Source organism: Mustela erminea, chromosome X, assembly GCF_009829155.1.
Source record: "Mustela erminea isolate mMusErm1 chromosome X, mMusErm1.Pri, whole genome shotgun sequence".
Lineage (NCBI taxonomy): Eukaryota > Metazoa > Chordata > Mammalia > Carnivora > Mustelidae > Mustela > Mustela erminea.
The window spans coordinates 114,615,296-114,636,835 of record NC_045635.1 but is presented as its reverse complement, the minus strand read 5'-3'; the positions used below and the strand labels follow the sequence as shown (position 1 = coordinate 114,636,835).

General features: G+C 41.9%; 1 protein-coding gene across 1 annotated transcript in view; it reads right to left on the bottom strand.

Annotated features, from left to right (window-relative positions):
• ADGRG4 (adhesion G protein-coupled receptor G4) overlaps positions 1-21,540 on the bottom strand; it is a 96,065-nt gene that overhangs the window by 23,748 nt on the left and 50,777 nt on the right. The window contains exons 11-14 of the mRNA XM_032329729.1: positions 18,565-18,781; positions 17,429-17,591; positions 7,222-7,356; positions 2,240-2,359 (exon numbers count right to left, since the gene is read on the bottom strand). Of these exons, the coding sequence (XP_032185620.1) occupies positions 2,240-2,359; positions 7,222-7,356; positions 17,429-17,591; positions 18,565-18,781 (635 nt within the window). The remainder of the gene's footprint in view (positions 1-2,239; positions 2,360-7,221; positions 7,357-17,428; positions 17,592-18,564; positions 18,782-21,540) is intronic.

Here is a 21,540-nt window from a genome sequence, read left to right as displayed (position 1 = left end):
AAATGAAGTACAAGGGCACCTGGGTAGCTCAGTTGGTTGAGCATCTGCCTTAGGCTCAGGTCTTGCTCCCAGGATCGTGGGATCGAGTTCCGCATCAAGCTCCCTGCTCAGCGGGGACTCTGCTTCTCCCTCTGCCCCTCCCTCTGCTATGCTCATACTCTCTCCCTCTGCAACACACTCTCTCTAAAATAATTAAAACCTTAAAAAAATAAAATGAAATTTTTAAATGGGGTTATAGAAAGTCACCAAAGGTTGGGTTTGAGATGTTTGGGTGAGTTAAGTGGGCATTCTGACCACATGGCTTTTCCTCCGATATCTTCGGTTGTGATGTTTAATGGACATCCTTGCAGTTTAAGATGGCAATTTTATTTTTTTAAAGATTTTGTTTATTTGACAGACAGAGATCACAAGTAGGCAGAGAGGTAGGCAGAGAGCTGGGGGGAAGCAGGCTCCCTGCTGCACAGAGAGCCCGATGCGGGGCTCGATCCCAGGACCCTGAGATCATGACCTGAGCTGAAGGCAGAGGCTTAACCCACTGAGCCACCCAGGCTCCCCAAGATGGCAAATTTTTTCTTTAAAGATTTTATTTATTTATTTGACAGACAGAGATCACAAGTAGGCAGAGAGGCAGGCAGAGAGAGAAGAGGAAACAGCCTCCCCGCTGAGCAGAGAGCCCGATGCGGGGCTCGATCCCACGACCCTGAGATCATGACCTGAGCCAAAGGCAGAGGCGTAGCACATTGAGCCACCCAGGTGCCCCCAAGATGGCAATTTTAAAATAAAATTCTCTCCTAATGGTGACTTGAGCCCTGCCACTGAATGGGAGAATTAGCAGTACCTGTAGGATATTACTTGGAATTGACATTCTCTATTATATCTTTGTTCCTGTTTATTCTTCCATCTGTTTGTTTGTTTCACTGCAAAGGAAAAATGATGCTCAGGGTTTGGGTTTTTTTTTTTTAAGATTTTATTTATTTATTTGAGAGAGAGCATGGACAGGGGGAGGGGCATAGGGAGAGGGCCGAGATGACTCCCTACTGAGCCCAACATGGGGCTCAGTCCCAGGATTCCAGGATCATGACCTGTGCTAAAGTCAGATGCTTAACAGACTGAGACACCCAGGGTCCCCAAGATGATGCTTGGTTTTAAATATTAAAAGTGTACAAGTTGCTTTGTTACAATAAAACCTCAGTGTGCACACACATACACACAAATATCTGGTAACAGAGGAATTTGCCGCACCCTCCTGGTGGAAGACCCAGGAGGAGTTCTATGAAAGGTCAGGGGAGGTCCAATGTGGGGTAGGTGTTCCTTGCAGAACTTTGGAATTTGGTTGCTGGAGGATGCTTGGAGAGCTGCGGCCTGTGTTGGAATTGAGAGATCTTATCCATCTAACATGTTTCTTTGGTATCTGGTGTTTCTTACATCCTTTCCCACCCTTCCTCCTTCCCTCCTAGAATTAAGACCTGTGAAAAATATGCTGTACCATATGGTCGTTTCGATTGGGAATGAAGGAAGCTATTAAGACTTCACACTGGACATACATTAACATCAAAGAATGGAATAGTAGTTCATTCTTATACTACAGCTAAATTTGATCATTTAGTAATATATTCCGTATGTTATGCCATATGACTACGGTTTTAATTCGTTGGTGATAATTAATACATATTTTAATGCTCTTAGTGGCAATTCAAAAGGATCAAAATGTTCAATTATTTTAAATTGTTTGCCTCACTCAAAAACAAATGGAATTCAATATAATTTAGTGTGATGGGACCACCAAAACATCCACCTGCCCTAGTCAGTCCTCTGCCGATCTGTCACTGTGCTAGAAGCCCACCACTACTTATCCCTTTAAGCCAGGGCATTATGTCTAGAAGGTCTCAACTACAACACACCTCTACTGCCTAAAATGGGATGATCTTCTTTAAGTCTTAGAACCACATCTGTTAAATAGTCCAGTTTTTAAAGATTTTATTTACTGGACACACACAGAGTGAGAGCACACACAAGCAAGGGGAGCAGCAGGCAGAGAAAGAGGGAGAAGCAGGCTCCCTGTTGAGCCAGGAGCCAGATGCGGGACTCGATCCCAGGACCCTGGGATCATGACCTGAGCTGAAGGCAAAGACTTAACCCACTGAGCCACCAAGTGCCCCACTACTCTATTATTTTTAACAGAAAGCCCAAGGAGGGTTTCAGAGTCCTTCCTATCCTGAGATGAAAAAGGGTACACTACCTGGTTTCCTTCAACATGCTGCAGAGTGATAACCACCGGCTCAGCCAAGTTTTCCAGGGATGTGTCTGAAATGCTGGCACTCACCACGAAGGTGCTTAGTGCTTTAGTGATGCTTCCAGTCTGTGGGTGAGACATAACGAAGAGTTCAGCTTATAAATCCCCAATTTCTGGCACGTCAACAATTAGTTCAGAGTTACTAATGCATGGCAGGAGGTACAGAAATACAGAAAATAAAATCACAAGCTGAAGAAAAATTTTTATTTGTATTTATTCATTTATTTTTTTTCAAAGTTAAATTTTTTTAAATTTATTTTTTATTTTCAGCATAACAGTATTCATTATTTTTGTACCACACCCAGTGCTCCATGCAATCCGTGCATTTACTTCTTTTTTAAGTAAAAACTCTACATCCCACTTGAAGCTCGAACTCACGACCCCAATATCAAGAATTGCATGCTTTACTGACAGAGCCGGCTAGGCGGCCTGTTAGAAAACGTTTTAAATATCATTTAGCTCATCTCCTGTCTTCGCATAAGGTCTCAAGTCAACCAAGCTGAAATCATTCACTAACCTGAGCCCTACATCCAAATATATACCCAGCAAGCATTGGCTTTGCTGCTACTTTGTTGATAGTTGCTACTCAGTACCTCACTAGCCGTGAGGTGAAACCATTCCCTACTTCCATAACTCCCAACACTGACATTTCACAGCATATCTTAGCTCTAACTCTTAACCACACGTACTTATTTTTAGAGGGGCCCCTCCCCCTAAGAAACACAAATTCGTCATGGGTTAGTTATAAGCCACCCTTTTGTTCCTCCCCCTTGAAGTTGGAAGCAGGAGGATAAATATCCAGGTTGAAATAAGTTTCTGAGGGCCATCATCTCCTCCCTAGGGGACTGTGAGATCTGACGTCAGAGCAGAGATGTCATGTCACCTCGTGTCCCCCCCATGGCCGGACATAGAGCAAGCATTTCAACTTGTGCCCAGAGCGAGCCGGTTACATTGTTAGGTGCTTTCCACATACACTCTCTTCCGTCCTCACTGAAACAATATACACGTTTTCTGGATAAACAGAAGGTTGGGGAGGCTCAAAGGCTTGGGAAAAGATCCCACAGCTAGGGCACGATGGCGCAAGGACGCTTCATAAATATTGGTTCAAAGGAGATCCCATAGAATGTAGCTAATTCAGGATGTGGCAACTTGCTAACTCTCAGGGCCAAAGGGCCACAGGCCAAGGCCCCAGGGGGCGAGGCAGCTGGGAGATTGCCTCTTCTGGGGCACAAGTGAAGAGACAAGAGGTAAGGCAGGCACAGGACAGGAGGGCTGGGGAGAAAGTCCTCTGAGGACTTGCCAAGAAAGCCTAGATGAGGTGAGCCCAGACGATGTTCCTTGCAGAGCCTGCTGGGCCATTTTCAGAAGATGCCCGGCGCTCCTATTTCTGAGCCCTGAAGCCCCTGAGAACTGGGTAACTGTGAACACAGCCTGAGGTTCTGCTAGGAAGCTACTCCCTTCCCGTTCCTGACCAGCTCTGTTCCTCTAAAGCCAGCTGGGTGGTCCCATGCTCTTTTCCCAGAGAAAGTCCGGTGCGGTGGCCTGAGGCCAAGGTGGATCTACAGCACAATATGGTGCCCAGGGCCCTGGATGACCATCCAAAGACCAAGCACTAGCCCAAGCCCTCTTGTTCCTTAAAATCTCTTCCCCTCTGGTACACTGATAACAGGAAGAAAAGTGGACCAGTGGACATCAAACAATCTTCTCAACTTAGGAAGAGATACAGTTTCCTGCAGTGGAAATGCCAAAAGAGGGGAAACACACCACAACTCAGGACTTAATTAACCTGTCCTCTGGTTTTATTTCTCTTCCCTACAAAATGGCTGCCACACAAGAAAAGGTGCTACATCATTTCTCCCTCTTCCACACTTTGGCTCAAGGCTCAAGTTTTACCTGTTTCACTTCTGAACCTTTTAGAGAAGTTGTTCCCTCTACCGGAAGCCCTCCTCCACATTTCTCCCTGCCCCTTTTATCTCCTACCTTCTACTCAACCTTGGGTTCCAGCCCACACCATTCTAGGTTTTTCCTGATCTCCCCAATCTTTCCACTACGCTCCCAGAGCCCCTGTGCCATATTGTACTTGCCTAACATTTTGTCCTTCCAGAGACCCTCCTCTCGTGGTGGAGGAGGTATGTGTTTTCCAAGAGTAGTGTCTTCTCAACAATTTTTTTTCAGTATTTTGTTTTTACATCATCTCTACACCCAACGTGGGGCTGGAACTCACAACCCCAAGATCCAGGGTCGTCCACTCCACTGACGGAAACAGCCAGCCTCCCCTTATCAAGCATTAAAGTAAAATGTTACAGTGGCTGTTAAGATTTTGATAAAAAGATCGGAGGAAGCAACGTGAAAGCAGGGCTAACTTGGGACTTAGGGGAAAAGGTAGTTAAAGAGAGGCATCTCTTATAAGCACTCCCTCCCAAGTGATCAGTGGCATCAGACCCAGGCTCAAGGTCACCCCCTTCAAGATTAGAATCTGTCGGTATCTGTTCTCCCCCCTCACACCGAGTTCCAGGAGGACCCACACCATGTCTCTGTCACTCGCTGTTGTATCTCCAGCACCCAGCATGACACAAGACCCCTCGCAGGATCTCGATCACTGTTTGCTGGTTGAGTAATAACTGTGTGACCGACTGAATACCTTGTGTCACTTCTAGCAGATGCCTTCCCCTCTCTGAGTCTCAACATGGTCATCGGTAAAAAGAGACGGGCCACTAAGAGTTACAAGGGCCCTTCCGGTTCTGAATGTGACGGCAGGCTACTTCTAATCCATTATCTGGCACTATGACGTCCGTAGGCTAATTTTGTCAAAGATCTTTAATCCCCTTCCGTGGAAGATGTTAGTGAATAAAAATTACTTATTAGGTGTTAAATCTATGCAAAATAAGTTTATCTTCTCTTCTATGCGACAAGCACAACTCTCTCAAGGAGAGAAATTAAGACAAAAATAATGGTATATCAAATGAGGCAGAGAAATTTCAAGTTTACCAAAAGGATCAGAGTGCTATGAACCACATTCATCCTTTTTATTAAAGTTTTTGTTCGCTGTCTTGTCCGCAGTCTAACCAATTTTTTCCCAATTAAAAAAAAGGCTCAATAAATATGTATCTACTGAAAATTTGTTGGATACCTAGCCCTGTGCCAGGGCCATGAAAATAAAATATGTCTGACCTACGACATCTGCCAGTCTACTTAGGGAAACCAGACTAGAGACTAGGTGGATACAGAAGACAAGAAAGCAAGTGGTGGGTGTGGAGGAAAGCAGGGGCTCATGACTTTCTGGGTGGGATTTGAGCTGAACCCACAGGAATAAATAGAATATACATAGAAAGGGGAGCCACTAGAGAATTCCAGGAGAACAGGACATCCTACAGATATAACTGGAGACAATGTGTTATATTTGAGTTGGTATGTGGTATATTTAAATTGGCCTGGTACAATCTCCCTGCAATAACTCTCTGTATATCTGACCATTATGAATTCATTCCTTTGGATAGCCTCTCTAAAAAATGCAAATACACGTGGGTGTTAATGTATGGATCTCTTAAAAACTTGAACTTTGGAGTCAGACAGCCCGGATTTGATTACCAGTTAAGCCACTTCCTAGCTGTGTGGCCTTGAGCAAAATAACTTAGCCTCTTCGTCTAGGTCTGTTCAAGCTGTTAGAACAAAATATCAGATTGAGCGGCTTCTAAATAACAGAAACATCTTTGTCCCAGCTCTGGAAGTTGGAAGTCCAAGATCAGAGTGCCTACATGGTCAGGTTCTGGTGAAGGCTTGCTTTCCAGTTCAGAGAGGGCAGCTTCCTGCTCCATCCTCACATGGAGGAAGAGTCAAGCAAGCTCTCTGGGGCCTCTTGAATAAGGGGACTCACCCCATTATGATGGCTCCACCCTTATGAACTCATCCCCTCCCAAAGGCTCCATCTCCTAATACCATCATCTCGGGGGTTAGGATGTCAATGCATGAACTCTGGGGGGACACAAACATTCAGACCACAGCACTCTTTGAGTCAAGGTTCCTCATAAGTAAATGAGATAATAAAGTATGAACATTAACAATTAATAGTGATCATCAACCATTTCATGCTGTCTCTGGCTGCTGTCTTCCAAACAGCTACATGGGATAGAGTGGGCCGAATGAAGGAACCTTTTATTAGGCACAGCCCCCAAAGAGGCAAATAATAATAGTGACGCAAACAGTTACTTGTTGATAATGACAGGCTAGGCAATGTTCTAAGCACTTTCTGTGTATTAACTCTTAATCCTTAATAGCCCAGTGAGGCACTGTTATTATCCTATTCTACGCAAGGCCCATGGAGGTTGGGTAACCCACCTAAGGCCCCACAGCTAGACGATGGCACAGCCGGCTTTAAATTCAGCCGGTCCCAGATCCATGCCCATAACCACCACATCATACTCTCTCTTGGTTTTAAAAATGGGTAAGGACTGGAGCCCTCAGAGAAGGTTCTGTGAAAGTGGTGGGAAGGAGTGACACATGCTCTAGGGCAACTGTCCTACTGGCCACCGCTCAGCTTCAAATGAGTTGGCCCAAAACAAGGGGTGTGGAAGCTCAGAGGAACCAAGGAAGATTTGGGAAGAAAGCATGAACAAGTTGGAACAACACTCATCAGGAGGACTTGCTGTTCTTTTCTGGTTTTAAAACCATCCTGAGGTCTCTGTCTGGTCACCACAGGATCTGTAAGGTCCCTTGCACAGCCGAGAAGCTGTGAAATTTTAAAAAACTGGGAGCATCATTAAAGAAGTCATTGATTCATGTTGAGGGCCGGGGTTGTGCCAGGAGACTTGCAGAATAAATCAGAGAGCATATTCTAAAATAAACAGAACATCATGAAAATAGCAAGAGCTCATAATTACAATGAGTCACCATATGTCAGCTCATGACAGTTTCCAGAGGCAAGAACTTACCTTAAAGAGTGAAGTTTGGCCAAAAAAATTAAACAGGATGGTCTGTAAGTTGCTAACAGGAATTCTCTCCCTCAGTGATTTAGGCAAATATATGGAAGCCAAAATCCTTCCCAGAGGGACCTCACCCAGGTAAATCTGCCAAGACAAGGCGGAAAGTGGAAGCGGAAATCATCACCCATGAGCCCGAACCACCCCCTCCTCCCACTCCAACCCCAGCTCCAACCCCCAGAGCATCACGCTATAGGGCTGAAGGGTGGGAGCTAGTTGCACAAGCTATGCAACACCTTTTTTCTGAAAGATTTTATTTATTTTTTTGACAGAGAGGGAGACAGAGAGAGAGAGGGGACATGAACAGGGGAAGTGGGAGAGGGAGAAGCAGGCTCCCCGCTGAACAGGGGGCCCGATTCGGGGCTCCATCTCAGGACTCTGACATCATGACCTGAGCTGAAGGCAAACGCTTAACGACTGAGCCACCCAAGTACCCTGTATGCAACACATTTTATGTACACACACACACACACACACACACTCTCACACACACACAAACACACACACACACACACACCCATTTTTCTTCCCAAACTTATCTCTGGTCTACTTGCACCTGGGTATGTATAGAGGTAGAAAAGGGAATGACAAATCAGGGGATTTGCCCTAATTCTCAGAAATAAAAGCCAGTCTTTGAAAATAGACCCCCTTCACCCATACAGTTCTGAGAGGGAAAAAAATGAAACAAAAAACCGATACAATAGGCATTACTGATACATTAGGCATTGCCCCGTATTTTATTGGGCAATGCTTTTATTGAAAAGACAGGGAAGTAAAGCAGTAAGGCCTTAGGAATTCCGCTAGAGACTCGATAGTAGGAAAATTCACTGATTTGATCGGTAATAGTATTTTATAAGTATTAGAGCATTTTTGAGAGTGAAAGGGGGCTTTACCACTAAACTGGGGACCACAGTTGTAAACCTGGACTCTACCAGGCAAGACAGGGTATATGGGCACCTTGTGTTCACTCATGTATTAGCTCTGAATTGTATGTTGTATGATATCAGGAAATGGTGGCTCCGAGAGGTTAAGAGATTTGCCTAGGGTCACACAGCTGGGATATAGTTGAACAAAGACATGTGTAATTTGGACCTCCATTTCCCCCATTATCCGTGTGGTCTATCAAGAAACTATTACCTAGCCAGCTGTGGAAGTGGGGGAGATAAGAGTTTACAATGTTTTAAAAAATTTTTTGTGAACCCTAGAGCAATATGACTCTTCTGCCAGCACAAATAAACTCCACTAAGGCAATGAAGGACCATGGAGAGGTCCTGACTGTCTTTAAGATTTTAGTTATTTATCCAACAGAGAAAGACACAGTGCGAGAGGGAACTCAAGCAGGGGGAGTGGGAGAGGGAGAAGTAGGCTTCTGGCCGAGCAGGGAGCCTGATGCGGGCTCAATCCCAGGACCGTGGGATCATGACCTGAGACAAAGGCATACGCTTAACCCATTGAGCCCCCCAGGCAGCCCGGAGATGTTCTGATTTAGCTTCAATATGAAAGCAGTTTGGTACCAAGAATGTGATTGGGGATGGTTGACTTGCTTCTCCCCCAAAGTCTATAACAGAAAACCCCATATGTAACCAAAATACAATGGGAAGTCAACATCTGCCTCTGGCAAGACTAAGTAGCTCTGAATGGACTTGACCCTCCTGTGCGCGACAACAATACGAAATAACCACAACTCGAAAGCACTGGGAAATGAACAAAAGCAGGCTGATTCCGGACCAGAGCAGAGATTTGGAAAAAGGTAACATTACAAGGAGAGTTATCTATTTTTACAGCTTTTAACCTGATGGCAAGGTGAAACTAATGTTGTGAAGAACACTCAAAATTCTGATAGAAAACCTGCAGTCTTAGTGACACGAAGAACCATAAAACAAAGGTCAGGGTAAACACAACCTGTCACTGGAAACTCTGCAGGGTCAGGGGAGGAGCAGGGAATTATGGGAAAGAGAAAGCTAGACAGGAGGAGCCAAAACTCTTTTTTTTTTTTTTAAGATTTATTTGTTTAAGAGAGAGAGTTCCCAGGTACACCTAGCACAGTGTGAGGGGGCAGAGGGAGATGCAGACAAGCAGACCCGGCAGGGAGCCCATGCTGGGCTGGATCCCAGGACCCAGGTATCATGACGTGAGCTGAAGTTAGACACTTAACCTACTGAGCTACCCAGGCACCCCACCAGGAGGAGACATAATTATGAGTATAGTATCTGCCTGGCCTCCGAACCATTAATGTACAAGACAGACACAGACTCCAACTAAGGATAAAGAAACTTTACTGATTTAGGCTGCCATCCAAGAGATGGAATCTGCAGTTCAGTTCCAACAGAGTCATTTGCCTGGTATAACAAAAGGCAATAGTCTTCCAAAGAATATAGCGGAATCTGGAATTTCTGCAACATAACATTCACAATATCCAGGACATGATTCAAACTTACCCCCTGTGTGAAGGAAGAATGAATATGACTCATTTTGAAGTGAAAAGACAATCAGTGGAGATCAACCTGCAGATGACCACAATGTTGGAGTCAAGAAACAAGGATTTTTAAGCACCTGGTGTAATTATGCTCAGGTATTTAAAAGAAAATATGTTTGCAATTAAAACAAAAAGAAGAAATACCAGCAGAGAAGCAAGCAGAAAAAGGACAAAAATGGAAATTTTAGAACAAAAAATACAGTATCAAAAATGTTTAAATTGCTTTGGATGGGTCCAAGAGTAACATGAAGATAACAGATGTCAGTGAACTTGGAGAGAAATCAGTAGAAATTACAGTCTCAGAAAAATAAATAGTAAAGGGCACCTGGATGGCTCAATGGGTTAAAACCTCGGCCTTCAGCTCAGGTCATGATCTCAGGGTCCTGGGATCGAGCCCCGCATCGGGCTCTCTGCTCAGCAGGGAGCCTGCTTCCTCCTCCCTCTCTGTCTGCTTCTACTGTCTACTTGTGATCTCCGTCTGTCAAATAAATAAATAAAATCTTTAAAAAATTGTAAAACGATTAAAAACATGAACACAGCTCCAGGGACTTGTGGGGGCAACATCCCAAAATTTTACATACATGTAACTGGGGTCCCAAAAGGAGAGGAGAGAAAGAATGGTGAAGAAGCAATATTTAAAGAAATAAAGATGGAGGGGAGGGGCACCTGGGTGGCTCAGTGGGTTAAAGCCTCTGCCTTCGACTCGGGTCATGATCCCGGGGTCCTGGGATGGAGCCCCACATCGGGCTCTCTGCTCAGCGGGAGCCTGCTTCCCCCTCTCTCTCTGCCTGCCTCTCTGCCTACTTGTGATCTCTGTCAAATAAATAAATAAATAATCTTAAAAAAAAAAAAAGAAATAAAGATGGAAAATTCCCCAAATTTGATAAAAGACATCAATTTACAGGTTCAGAAATCTCAGCAAACCTCAAGCAGGATAAATGCAGAGAAAATACACCTACACACATAATGCTAAACTGCAAAGAAACAAAGAAAACACTGAGAACAATCAGAGAGGGGGCGCCTGGGTGGCTCAGTCATTTAAGCATTCAGCTCTTGATTTCAGCTCAGGTCATGATCTCAGAGTCGTGGGATCCAGCCCCATATCGCCTTGGCCTTCACACTCAGAGGGGAATCTGTATCTCCCTCCCCCTCTGCCCCTTCCCCTGCTTGTGTTCTTTAAAATAAACATAAATATTATAAAAAGGAGAATAAAGGCAAAATAAAGACATTCTCAGATAAATGAAAATTAAGAAAATTCATTACCATCAGACCTGTACTATGAGAAATTCTTAGTAAATTTCTTCAAGTTGAAGGGAAATATTACTAGATGGAACTCTTTTAGGGAAGAAGGAAGAATATTGAAAATTATAAGTATCTACATAAATATAGGAGACTATTTTTTCTTTCAATTTCACAAGACTCTTAAAACAATGATGATAACATTGTCTTGTGGGGGTTCTGATCTTAGATGTAATATATATGACAACTATAACATAAGATCCAGAGGGTGTAAATGGATGTGTATAGTCAAAGTTTGTGTGTTTTACATGAATTGGTACAATGTTGCCTTGAAGCAGACTACAAAAATAAAAGGATGCATATTATAATCTCTAGAGCAACCATCAAGAAAACAATGCAAATAGTGTAGCTAAGGAGTTAGTAAAAAATTGAAGTTCAATTGTAATAAATATTAAAATAAATGAAAACACATCAGGAAAAGAGGAACAAAAACCAGAAGGGACAGGTAGAAAATAAAACAGTACTCCTAAATCCAACCAGATCAAAAAAAAACATTAAATGTTAAAAGAATTATGCACTCTAATTCAAAGGCAGATATTTTCAGGATGGATAAAAAAGTGAAACACAAACTGTATGCTCTCTACAAGAAGTATACTTTAAATACAAAGAAATAGAAAGTAAGTGGGTGCAAAAAATATATATATACATATATATCAGATAAAATGGACTTCAAGACAAAGCATATTACCGAAAATAAAGAGAACTATTTCGTAATGATAAATAAGTTAGTATTAGAGTTATTATGAGGAAGACATAACAACATACATGTATAGACACCTTATAGCAGAGCCTCCAAATAAAGCAAAATTTGATACAGCTAAAGGGAGAAATAGACAATTTCACAATCAACGTCAGAGATTTTAACACCTCTCTAAACTAGGAAACAACTAAGAAAAAAAATCAGCGAAGACTTAGATGATCTGAGTAACATTATCGACCCCTTTGAGATCTAATCGATATTTGTAGGACAACATATCCAATAACGGTAGAATACCAAGTGTTTCAAGTGTATGAAACATCAAAATAGATCACACACTGGGTCATAAAACAGGTCTCAACAGATTTAAATGGATTGAAATTATTCTGAGTACATTCTGTGATCCATGTGAAATAAACAAGAAATCAACAACGATAAGTCTTGGATGTTCCTCAAATGTTTGAGACTGAAAGAACATAGTTCTGAATAATCCACAGAACAAAGAAGAAAGTAGGAAATATTCTGAACTGACTGCTCATGAAAATACAGCAGCATATCAGGGTGCTGGGTGGCTCAGTCCGTTGATGGACCAATTCTTGGTTTTGGCTTACGTCATGATCTTGGGTGGTGGGATCAAGCCTGAGCTGGGCTCCACTCAGAGCCTGCTTGAGGGATTCTCTCTGTCCCTCTCTCTCTGTCCCTCCCCTTGCTCATGTTCCCTCTCTCTTTCTGAAAGAAAGAAAGAAAGAAAGAAAGAAAGAAAGAAATGAAAAGAAAATACAATATCAGAATTTGCAGATCACAGCTGAAATTGCTTTGCAAGATATTTATAGCTTTTTATGATTATATTGGAAAAGAAGAAACATCTAAAATCAATGGCCTATGGATCCACCTTAAGAAACTCGATAAAGGGGGTGCCTGGGTGGCTCTGATGGTTGAGCGTCTGCCTTCATTCAGCTCAGGTCATAAACTGTGAGTCTTAGGATGGAGCCCCACATCAGGCTCCCTGCTCTGCAGGGAGTCTGCTTCTCCCTTTCCCTCTGCTACTCCCCCTGCTTGCACTCCCTCCCTCTCTATGTCAAATAAATAAACAAAATCTTAAGAAAAGAAAGTAGATAAGGAAGAGCAAAATAAACACAAAGTAAGTACACAGAGGGAAATAATAAAGCTAAAGCAGATGGTAACAAAATAGAAAACAAGTGATAAAGAACATTAAGGAAGTTGGTTCTTAAAAAGGATCCACAAAATTGAAAAATCTCTAGTTACACTGATTGAGAGGGAATGAAAAGAAGAAGTTAACATTATCAAGAATTTTGGACGCCTGGGTGGCTCAGACGGTTAAGTGTCAGCCTTTGGCTCAATTCATGATCCCAGGGTCCTGGGATTGAGTCCCGCATTGGCTTCCCTGCACAGCGGGGAGCCTGCTTCCCCCTCTGCCTGCCGCTCCCCCTGCTTGCATGCTCTCACTCTCTCTCTCTCTCTGACAAATAAATAAAATCTAAAAAAAAAAAATTATCGAGAATTAAAGAGAGATTGATAAATTAGTCAGCAGGACAAACCCTACCCAAGGCTTGTTTTCATATGCCTCAAGCTAAAAATAGCTTTAATATTTCTTTCTTTCTTTTTTTTTTTTTTTAAAGAATGTGACAGGGGCACCTGGGTGGCTCAGTGGGTTAAGCCTCTAGCTTCGGCTCAGGTCATGATCTCAGGGTCCCAGGATCGAGCCCAGCATCAAGCCCCGCATTGGACTCTCAGGGAGCCTGCTTCCCCCTACTCTCTGCCTGCCTCTCTGTCGACTTGTGATCTCTCCCTCTGTCAAATAAATAAATCTTTAAGAAAAATGAAGAATGTGACAATGGGGGACGCCTGGGTGGCTCAGTGGGTTAAAGCCTCTGCCTTCGGCTCAGGTCATGATCCCAGGGTCCTGGGATCAAGTCCTGCATCAGGCTCTCTGCTCAGCGGGGAGCCTGCTTCCTCCTCTCTCTCTGCCTGCCTCTCTGCCTACTTGTGATCTCCGTTTGTCAAGTAAATAAATAAAATCTTTAAAAAAAAAGAATGTGATGATGGAAGGAAGGAAAGGAGGGAGGAAGAGAGAAAGAGAAGAAGGAAGAAAAAGAGAAACAATAAAAATGTTCGTCAGACAAAAACTACCTGGGACTTATAAAGCCTGAAATATTTATTACCTTTTACAGAAAAAGTTTGCTGACCACCCCTACAAATCATACAGACATTAAGAAATCATTAGGAAATACTATGAACAGCTGTTGTCAACAAGCTTGATAAGTTAGATGAAATAAATTCTCAAAAAAATATAAATAATCAAAACAGACACAAGATGAATCAGAACATTGAATGACTCTTTATCCATTAAATTAATTGAGTTTGCTATCAAAATACTTTCCACAGAGAAATTCTAGACCCAGAGAGTTTCCTAGTGAAACCATCAAGCCTTTGATGAAGGAATAACACCAAAGTTACAGAAACTTTTTCCAAAAGTAAAACAGGGACCATTTCCCAACTCACTTTTATGAAGTTGGCATGACCCTAACCTAACGCCTGATTTAAAAAAAAAAATCAGAAAAAATTCTAGATCAACATCCTTCATGAGCATTACTGTAAAAATACTTGAAATACAAGCAAGTTGAAAATAGCAGTATATAAACGTGATAATACATCATTACCAGTAAGTTTTCTTCCAGAACTGCAAGATTGGTTTAACATCCTAAAATCAGTGTAATTCACTGGATTAGAAGGATAAAAGAGAGAAGCCCAACGATTGCTTCAAGAGATACAGGAAAAAAAAATTTTTTTCCCACAAAATTCAGCAACCAATCACACTAAAATCTCTCAGCAAACTAGAAAGAGAAGGTAGTATCCTCAATCAAATAAGGGGGATCTAAAAACAAAACAATTAAAAAACATGGCTAACATCACAGTAATTGTAAAATAGTGAATACTTTTTTCTGATATCAAGAACAAGACAAAGATGTCAATTTAACTACTTCAATTCAGCATTTTATTGGAGGCACTAATAGCAGAAATGAATAAAAATCAATAAGAAAGACATTAAACTGTCTCTATTGCCAGATGACATTACAACTGACGGGTGAGATTAGCGAATTCATAGGATTCAAAATTAGATGATGATACACAGATAGACAGACAGACATAGACATAGATCTAGACATAGACTATCAACTTAATTTTTTTATTTAACAAAAGACATGTGATACTGCTCCACTTAAAACTTTAAAACATGCTGATACTATTCTTTTAAAAAAATATTTATGTATTTATTTATCTGACAGAGAGAGGTCACGAGTAGGCAGAGAGGCAGGCGAGAGGAGGGGGAAGCAGGCTCCCTGTTGAGCAGAGAGCCCTTTGCAAGGCTCAAGCCCAGGACCCTGAGATCATGACCTGAGCTGAAGGCAGAGGCTTTAACCCACTGAGCCACCCAGGCGCCCCCATATTGATACTATTCTGCTTAAAACTACAAAACAAAGGGGCGTCTGCATGGCTCTGTCAGTTAAGGGTCCAACTCTTGATCTCAGCTGAGGTCTCGATCTCACCATGATGAATTCAAGCCTCACTTTGGGCTCCACACTGGGTGTAAATAAATAAATTTATTCCTAAATATTTTGTGTTTTCTGATGCTGTTGCAAATGGAATTTTTTTAATATAATTTTTTAATTATTTGCTGGAAGTATATAAAAATAAAGTTGATGGTCTAGGTCTCTATCATCTAGGAGTAAGTATGCTTGTGATGAGCAGAGGGTGATGTATGGAAGTGTTGAATCACTACATTGTACACCTGAAACTAATATAACACCGTATGTTAACTAACTGGAATGAAAATAAAAACTTCAAATAATAAATAAATAAATAAGATACAAAACATTGCTAAGGGACATTAAAATCAACCTGAGTATATGTTCCTGGATGAGAAGACTTAATAATACTGAGAAATCAGTTCTCCCAAAATTAATCAATCCCAATCACTCTCAACACACTTCTTTTTGTACAAATTGATAATGATGTTTGAAAATTCCTATGGACACGGGAAAGGTCTAGAATAACCAAAACTATCTTGAAAAAGAACAAAGTTGAAGGACTCCCACTACCTGACTTCAAGGCTGTAGGAATCAACTGGGGTGCCTGGGTGGCTCAGTTGGTTAAACGTCTGCCTTCAGCTCAGGTCATGATCCTAGGGTCCTGGGATCGAGCCCCACGTTGGGCTCTCTGCTCAGTGGGAAGCCTGCTTCCCCCTCTCCCACTCCCCCTGCTTGTGTTCCCTCTTTTGCTATGTCTCTCTCTGTCAAATAAATAAATAAAATATTTTTTAAAAATGAAAAGTAAAACTAATGTAGCATTGTGTGACAACTATACTTGTATTTAATTCATTTTTTTAAAGATTTCATTTATTATTTGTCAGAGAGCGAGACAGCACAAGCAGGGGGAGTGGCAAAGGGAGAGGGAGAAGCAGGCTCCCTGCTGAGTAAGGAGCCTGATGTGGGATGCAGTCCCAGGACCCTGAGATCATGACCTGAGCTGAAGGTAGACGCTTAACTGACTGAGCTACCCAGGGACCCTACACTTCAATTAAAAAAAAAATGAAAAATCACTCCATGATCCACTTTATAGAACAGCATGATAGGTTCTTACAAACTTAAACTTACATCTTATGAGCCAGCAATCCCTTTCCTGAGTATTCATTCATGATATATGAATACATATGTCTACACAGAGACTGTTACATCAATCTTCAGTATTTATCAATCATAATAGCCAAAAACTGGAAACAATCTGCTGTTCATGAACAGCAGACTAGATACACGATCTTTGGTATATCTGTACAATGGAATATTATTCAGCAATAAAAAAAGAATAAACTACAGAAACAGAAGAATGTACATATTTTACGATTCCACTTATATCAAGTTCTAGAACAGGCAAAACTCTGGTGGCAGGATACCAGAACAGTGATTGCTAGGGGAGGTGGTAGCTGTGGGGATTGACTAGGAAGGGGCAGGAGGGGGATTTTAGGGGTGACAGTAATATTCTGTATCTTGATAGGGGTTTTAGTTACACAGACATATGCAACTGTTGGAATTCAGAAAACAGATACTTATAATTTGTGCATTTCCCCATATGTAAATTTTATAATTTTTTTAAACTATAAATTTTTTTTTTAAATGGTACCCTTCCCAATTGTTTTCTGCAGGGGTTGATGGCCTGTGGCCTGCCAAAGGCTGAGGTATTGTGGTGTGATGGAAAGGGCCCAGACTTTAAAGCCAGACAGACATAACTTCGAATCCTGACTCTGCCATTAGGCTGTGTGTCCTAGAGCAAGTTACTTAACTACTCTGTTTCCTTATCCGCTCAGGTAGTAGTAGCTCAGTGTCCCGACATGTAATAAGCACTCTAGAATGGTAGCTAACAATGAAGTAACATGTGAGATGATTTCGGGCCATAGGGGCCAAAGATGGTGTTGCTGAACACCTCACGGACACCATTCTGACCAAGCTGTTAGGCTTCTGAAGTTTCTATATGAATCTTCTCTGGGATATTTGTATTTTCATAAGGTCCCCTAAAGACTAAAACCTTTAAAAAGTATCCCCTCTCTCTCCCAAGGAGTCAGTGAATGAAGACGTGTCTGATTGGTTCTTAGTTCCTGGAGGTAGACTTACCTCGGGGTCTGTGCCTTCTTCATAGGAGCGAATGGCAAATGCCATGCCTTCAAACATGTGGTCCACCCGCAGGATGGCCAATGCCAACCTGGCCACCGTCAGATTTGCTGTCCTCCCAGAAAACTCCATCTTGTGACCCACACGCTCGATTATCCTCAGAATTCTGCAAGGAACCGCAGGGAGAGAAGAGCATCCCTATCGCTGTAATAATATAAGACCCATACTCCTTGCGACATGTCCTCAATGTCAGACTTTTCCTTCCATTTTAATCACTGTCTTTATACTGTGGAAGGGACTATCAAATCAGAGCACTGGCTTTGGAGTCAGACAGGCTGCAGTTTAAAGCTTAGCTCCTCTAATTTCTAACTGTGTGGGCAAATACGGTAATGTGGTTGAGCTTCTGTTTACTTACCTGCAACCCAGAGGGAAGCCTAGCACTCCTCTCGCAAGTGGTTCTCGAGATTAAATGACATTGTTGTATGTAAAGCCAGATGCTGCATGGAGTCATAGGCCAAGAAATTTGGATCTATTCCATGTGTAACAGATAGCCACTGAGGGGTTTTAAAGCAAGAGAATGACATGAGCTGATGTTTGCGTGAAAAGATGTGGGAGGAGCCCAGTTAGGAGGTTACGGTAGAAGGTCAGTGGAGAGATAGGAGGCTGGGACATAGGCGACAGTGGGTTTGGGGATGGACGGAAGTAGATGGGTTTGAGGAGTATTTCAGGGATTAAAAACCGCATGTCCAGTGCCTCCTGCAAGACTTGGTTACTGACTGGCTGTGAAGTAGAGGGAGGTAGCTAGTATTATTCCCAAGCTTTTTGCTTCAGCAATGGGTGGGTGCATTTTATAGAACTTGGGGGAGCACCAGGGCTGGGAAAATAGAGTGGAGGTTCGGTTTGGGGCAACTATTTACTTGAAACTCTGCAACAATTCATTCGAATTTTGAATACGAATCTTGCAAAGCATCCCTCCGCAATGGGGACTTGTATGCGATGATCCCACTGCGTCATACTAATGCAGCTTTCCATGCATAGCTACCTGACCTTGACAATCTGGTGGCTGTAGGCAAAGGAATGAATAACAAATATTATAGATTTTACGAAATAACTTATTTTATCAAAACATTAGTACTTACTCGTTTCTCACTTCATGCAGATCAGATGCTGAATTGTTTTGTTTTTCCAAAACAGCATTGATTATTTGTAATATAATCTGGGTTAGATTCATACTTATCTCATCACATTGTGAAATATCAGATACTTTAGAAACAATAATCTTTGTTTCTTCTTCATCCAGAGGGGGTGATTCATTTATTAAATTTAAAACGTGCTCTGCGACATCATCTGCATTCTCTGGGGAAAGAAAATTGAAATAGAAAACCCACATTATTTCCTTTGGGACTATGCTGGTCTGCTTCCTTCCCTTTCAAAAGTAAAGGCAGTCGGGGTGCCTGGGTGGCTCAGTGGGTTAAGCCTCTGCCTTTGGCCCAGGTCATGATCCCAGGGTTCTAGGATCAAGCCCCGAACTGGGCTCTCTGCTCAGCAGGGAGCCTGCTTCCTCCTCTCTCTCTGCCTGCCTCTCTGCCTACTTGTGGTCTCTGTCTGTCAAATAAATAAATAAAATCTTAAAAAAAAAAAGTTAAGGCAGTCAAATGCAAATATCTACACAGGCGGCAAAATTTACAGTAAAAAAAAAAAATGCTGGACCTCAATTTCTACAATAGGCAGAGTCCCAGAAAATAGCACACAAGTCAAGTTTTTATTCATTAAATCCTTTTTAAAATACACCAGGGAAACCTTTTTGTCATTGAAGATTATCTTGCAATTAGATTCTAATTAAGTTAAGACTTTTGAGTATTGGATTGAGTTAAGTAGATCCCACCTGTACGAAAATATCTGCAAACACTCAGTCTGTGTTTTCCTAATCAAGGGTGGTAGTGATATTTTTCTGTCAAGAACCAGCAATCACAGAAAAAAAAAAAAGCAACTATGGACCATGTATAATAAGAAGCAATTTCATTTAGATTTTTTAAGAGAAGAGGAACAATAGATATTAACTCGCCCACTTTTTTCTTCACTTTTTATTATGGAAATTTTCAAACATGCACAAAAGTAGAAAGACTAGTATAATGAATCCCCATATACCTCATGAATCACCGAGCTTCAACAAGTGTCAATGAAGAGCTAATCTTATTTTACTGACACTCTCACCCACCTTCCTGCAACCCCAGACTATTTTATTTTATTTTAAAGATTTTATTTACTTATTTAACAGACAGAGATCACAAGTAGGCAGAGAGGCAGGCAGAGAGAGAGAGGAGGGAGTAGGCTCCCCATTGAGCGGAGAGCCCGAGGTGGGGCTTGATCCCAGGACCCTGGGATCATGACCTGAGCCAAAGGCAGACGCTTAACCCACTGAGCCACCCAGGCGCCCCACTCCAGATTATTTTAAAGCAAATCCCAGACATATCATTTCATCCATAAATACTTCAGTATGCATCTCTACAATGAAAGACCCCCGTTTGTCATCACCACAGTGCCAGTATTTGTTAAAACAAATCCAACACAAATTAGATTTTAGTTCGATATAACCCACAGAAAGCTAAGCTCCTTGGGGTGCCCTCCCAGCTTAAAGCCCTCATATTTAAGTCCAGTAACTAAAATATAATGGAAAATATCGAGAAATACAATCCGTTGAGGAAAAAGTCCAGAGAGAGAGATTATATTCATGACTTAACCTGGTTTACATGAGAAATAACCAAGTCTGTTTAGAAAAACAAAAGAAATTACCATAAACATCACCTGCCCCTCCAACCCCCCTCTCTTTCTCTCTCTCTCTCTGCAAACAATTCCCTGTCCTTGTCTATGTAAATTAAGCAATCTTAACTGAGATTCTCTCAATTTTCCCACCCCTTCAACTATTACTTCAATCTGCCCAACAATGGCCTAGGAACTGAGGTGGAAGAAAGGGGGAGGTTGAACAAGGTTGTAATTACTTCTAAATTAATATTTTGTCCTTGGTACATTTGTCTTCTGGTCAGTTAAAGAAACTGAGAGAACAATAAGACAGGGGACAGAAGAAAAATATAGAGCTCTCATTCACAAGTCTTTCTATTGCTTTATTAAATTTTCAGGCTTTGCTGTAAATGGGATAGCCAGAGCTGCTGACCTGGAGTCATTCTTTGGGCCTTGGTGGTGTGACTTTACTTCCTGCAGTCCCTGCTGTCACAGGAGGAAAGTAAACAACAGGTGAATGGGAGAATAACTATAATGTGGAAAGTAATTGTAGACTTTCCAGCTAGAGTTACACGGTTTTTAAGTCAAACTCAGGACAAACTACACTCATTGTGTAAAAATTCTAAGTTCTCGAGGAAAAGCAATAAAAGGAATACCCCCTTATTCGTTGTAAAATATATAAATCCCCTGTTGCTTGAAATAATCTGCCAATAATTGCAGCCATCAAGACAATAATCATATGTTTTTGACTGAGCAATTCCTATGGGTCAGTATGGGCATTGTCTACAGCTGCGTAACAAACCACCCTTAACGTAACGGCTTCGAACAAGAATTCATTATTATCCCTCATGGTTCTGTGTGTTGACCGGTTTTAGCTGAGCGGTTTTGATTATGGCCTCTCATGCAGTTGTGCTCAAATGGCAGCTGGAACTGGAGTCATCTGAAGACTAGACTGGTCTGGAAGTCCAAGGGCTCGCTCACATGGCTGGCAGTTTATACACAGGCAACAGTCAAGTTGGGGCTGCTGTCCTCTGGGGGTCAGTCATTTGAGGCTATTCCCAGCACATGGTCTCTCCCAGTAGTTTAGGCTCAGCGGTATGTTGGATCCAGCCTGGTGTCAACTTGTCAGAATGAACTGTTAAATTTTCGGGAATTTTGTGAGCTGGTTGTTAAACACAGCCATTATTGAAAATTAAATTATATCAACTCTTAATCAAATAAATCATATTAAAAACAATGGTGATACCCATGATACCCAAGACTGATCAATTCCTAATGATTTTGTTACATCTTAATAATGTATGCTTTGGTGATTATTTATAGCTATGGTATCTGTGTATCTCTTACCAACTCATGTCCATCTCTTAACAACACCA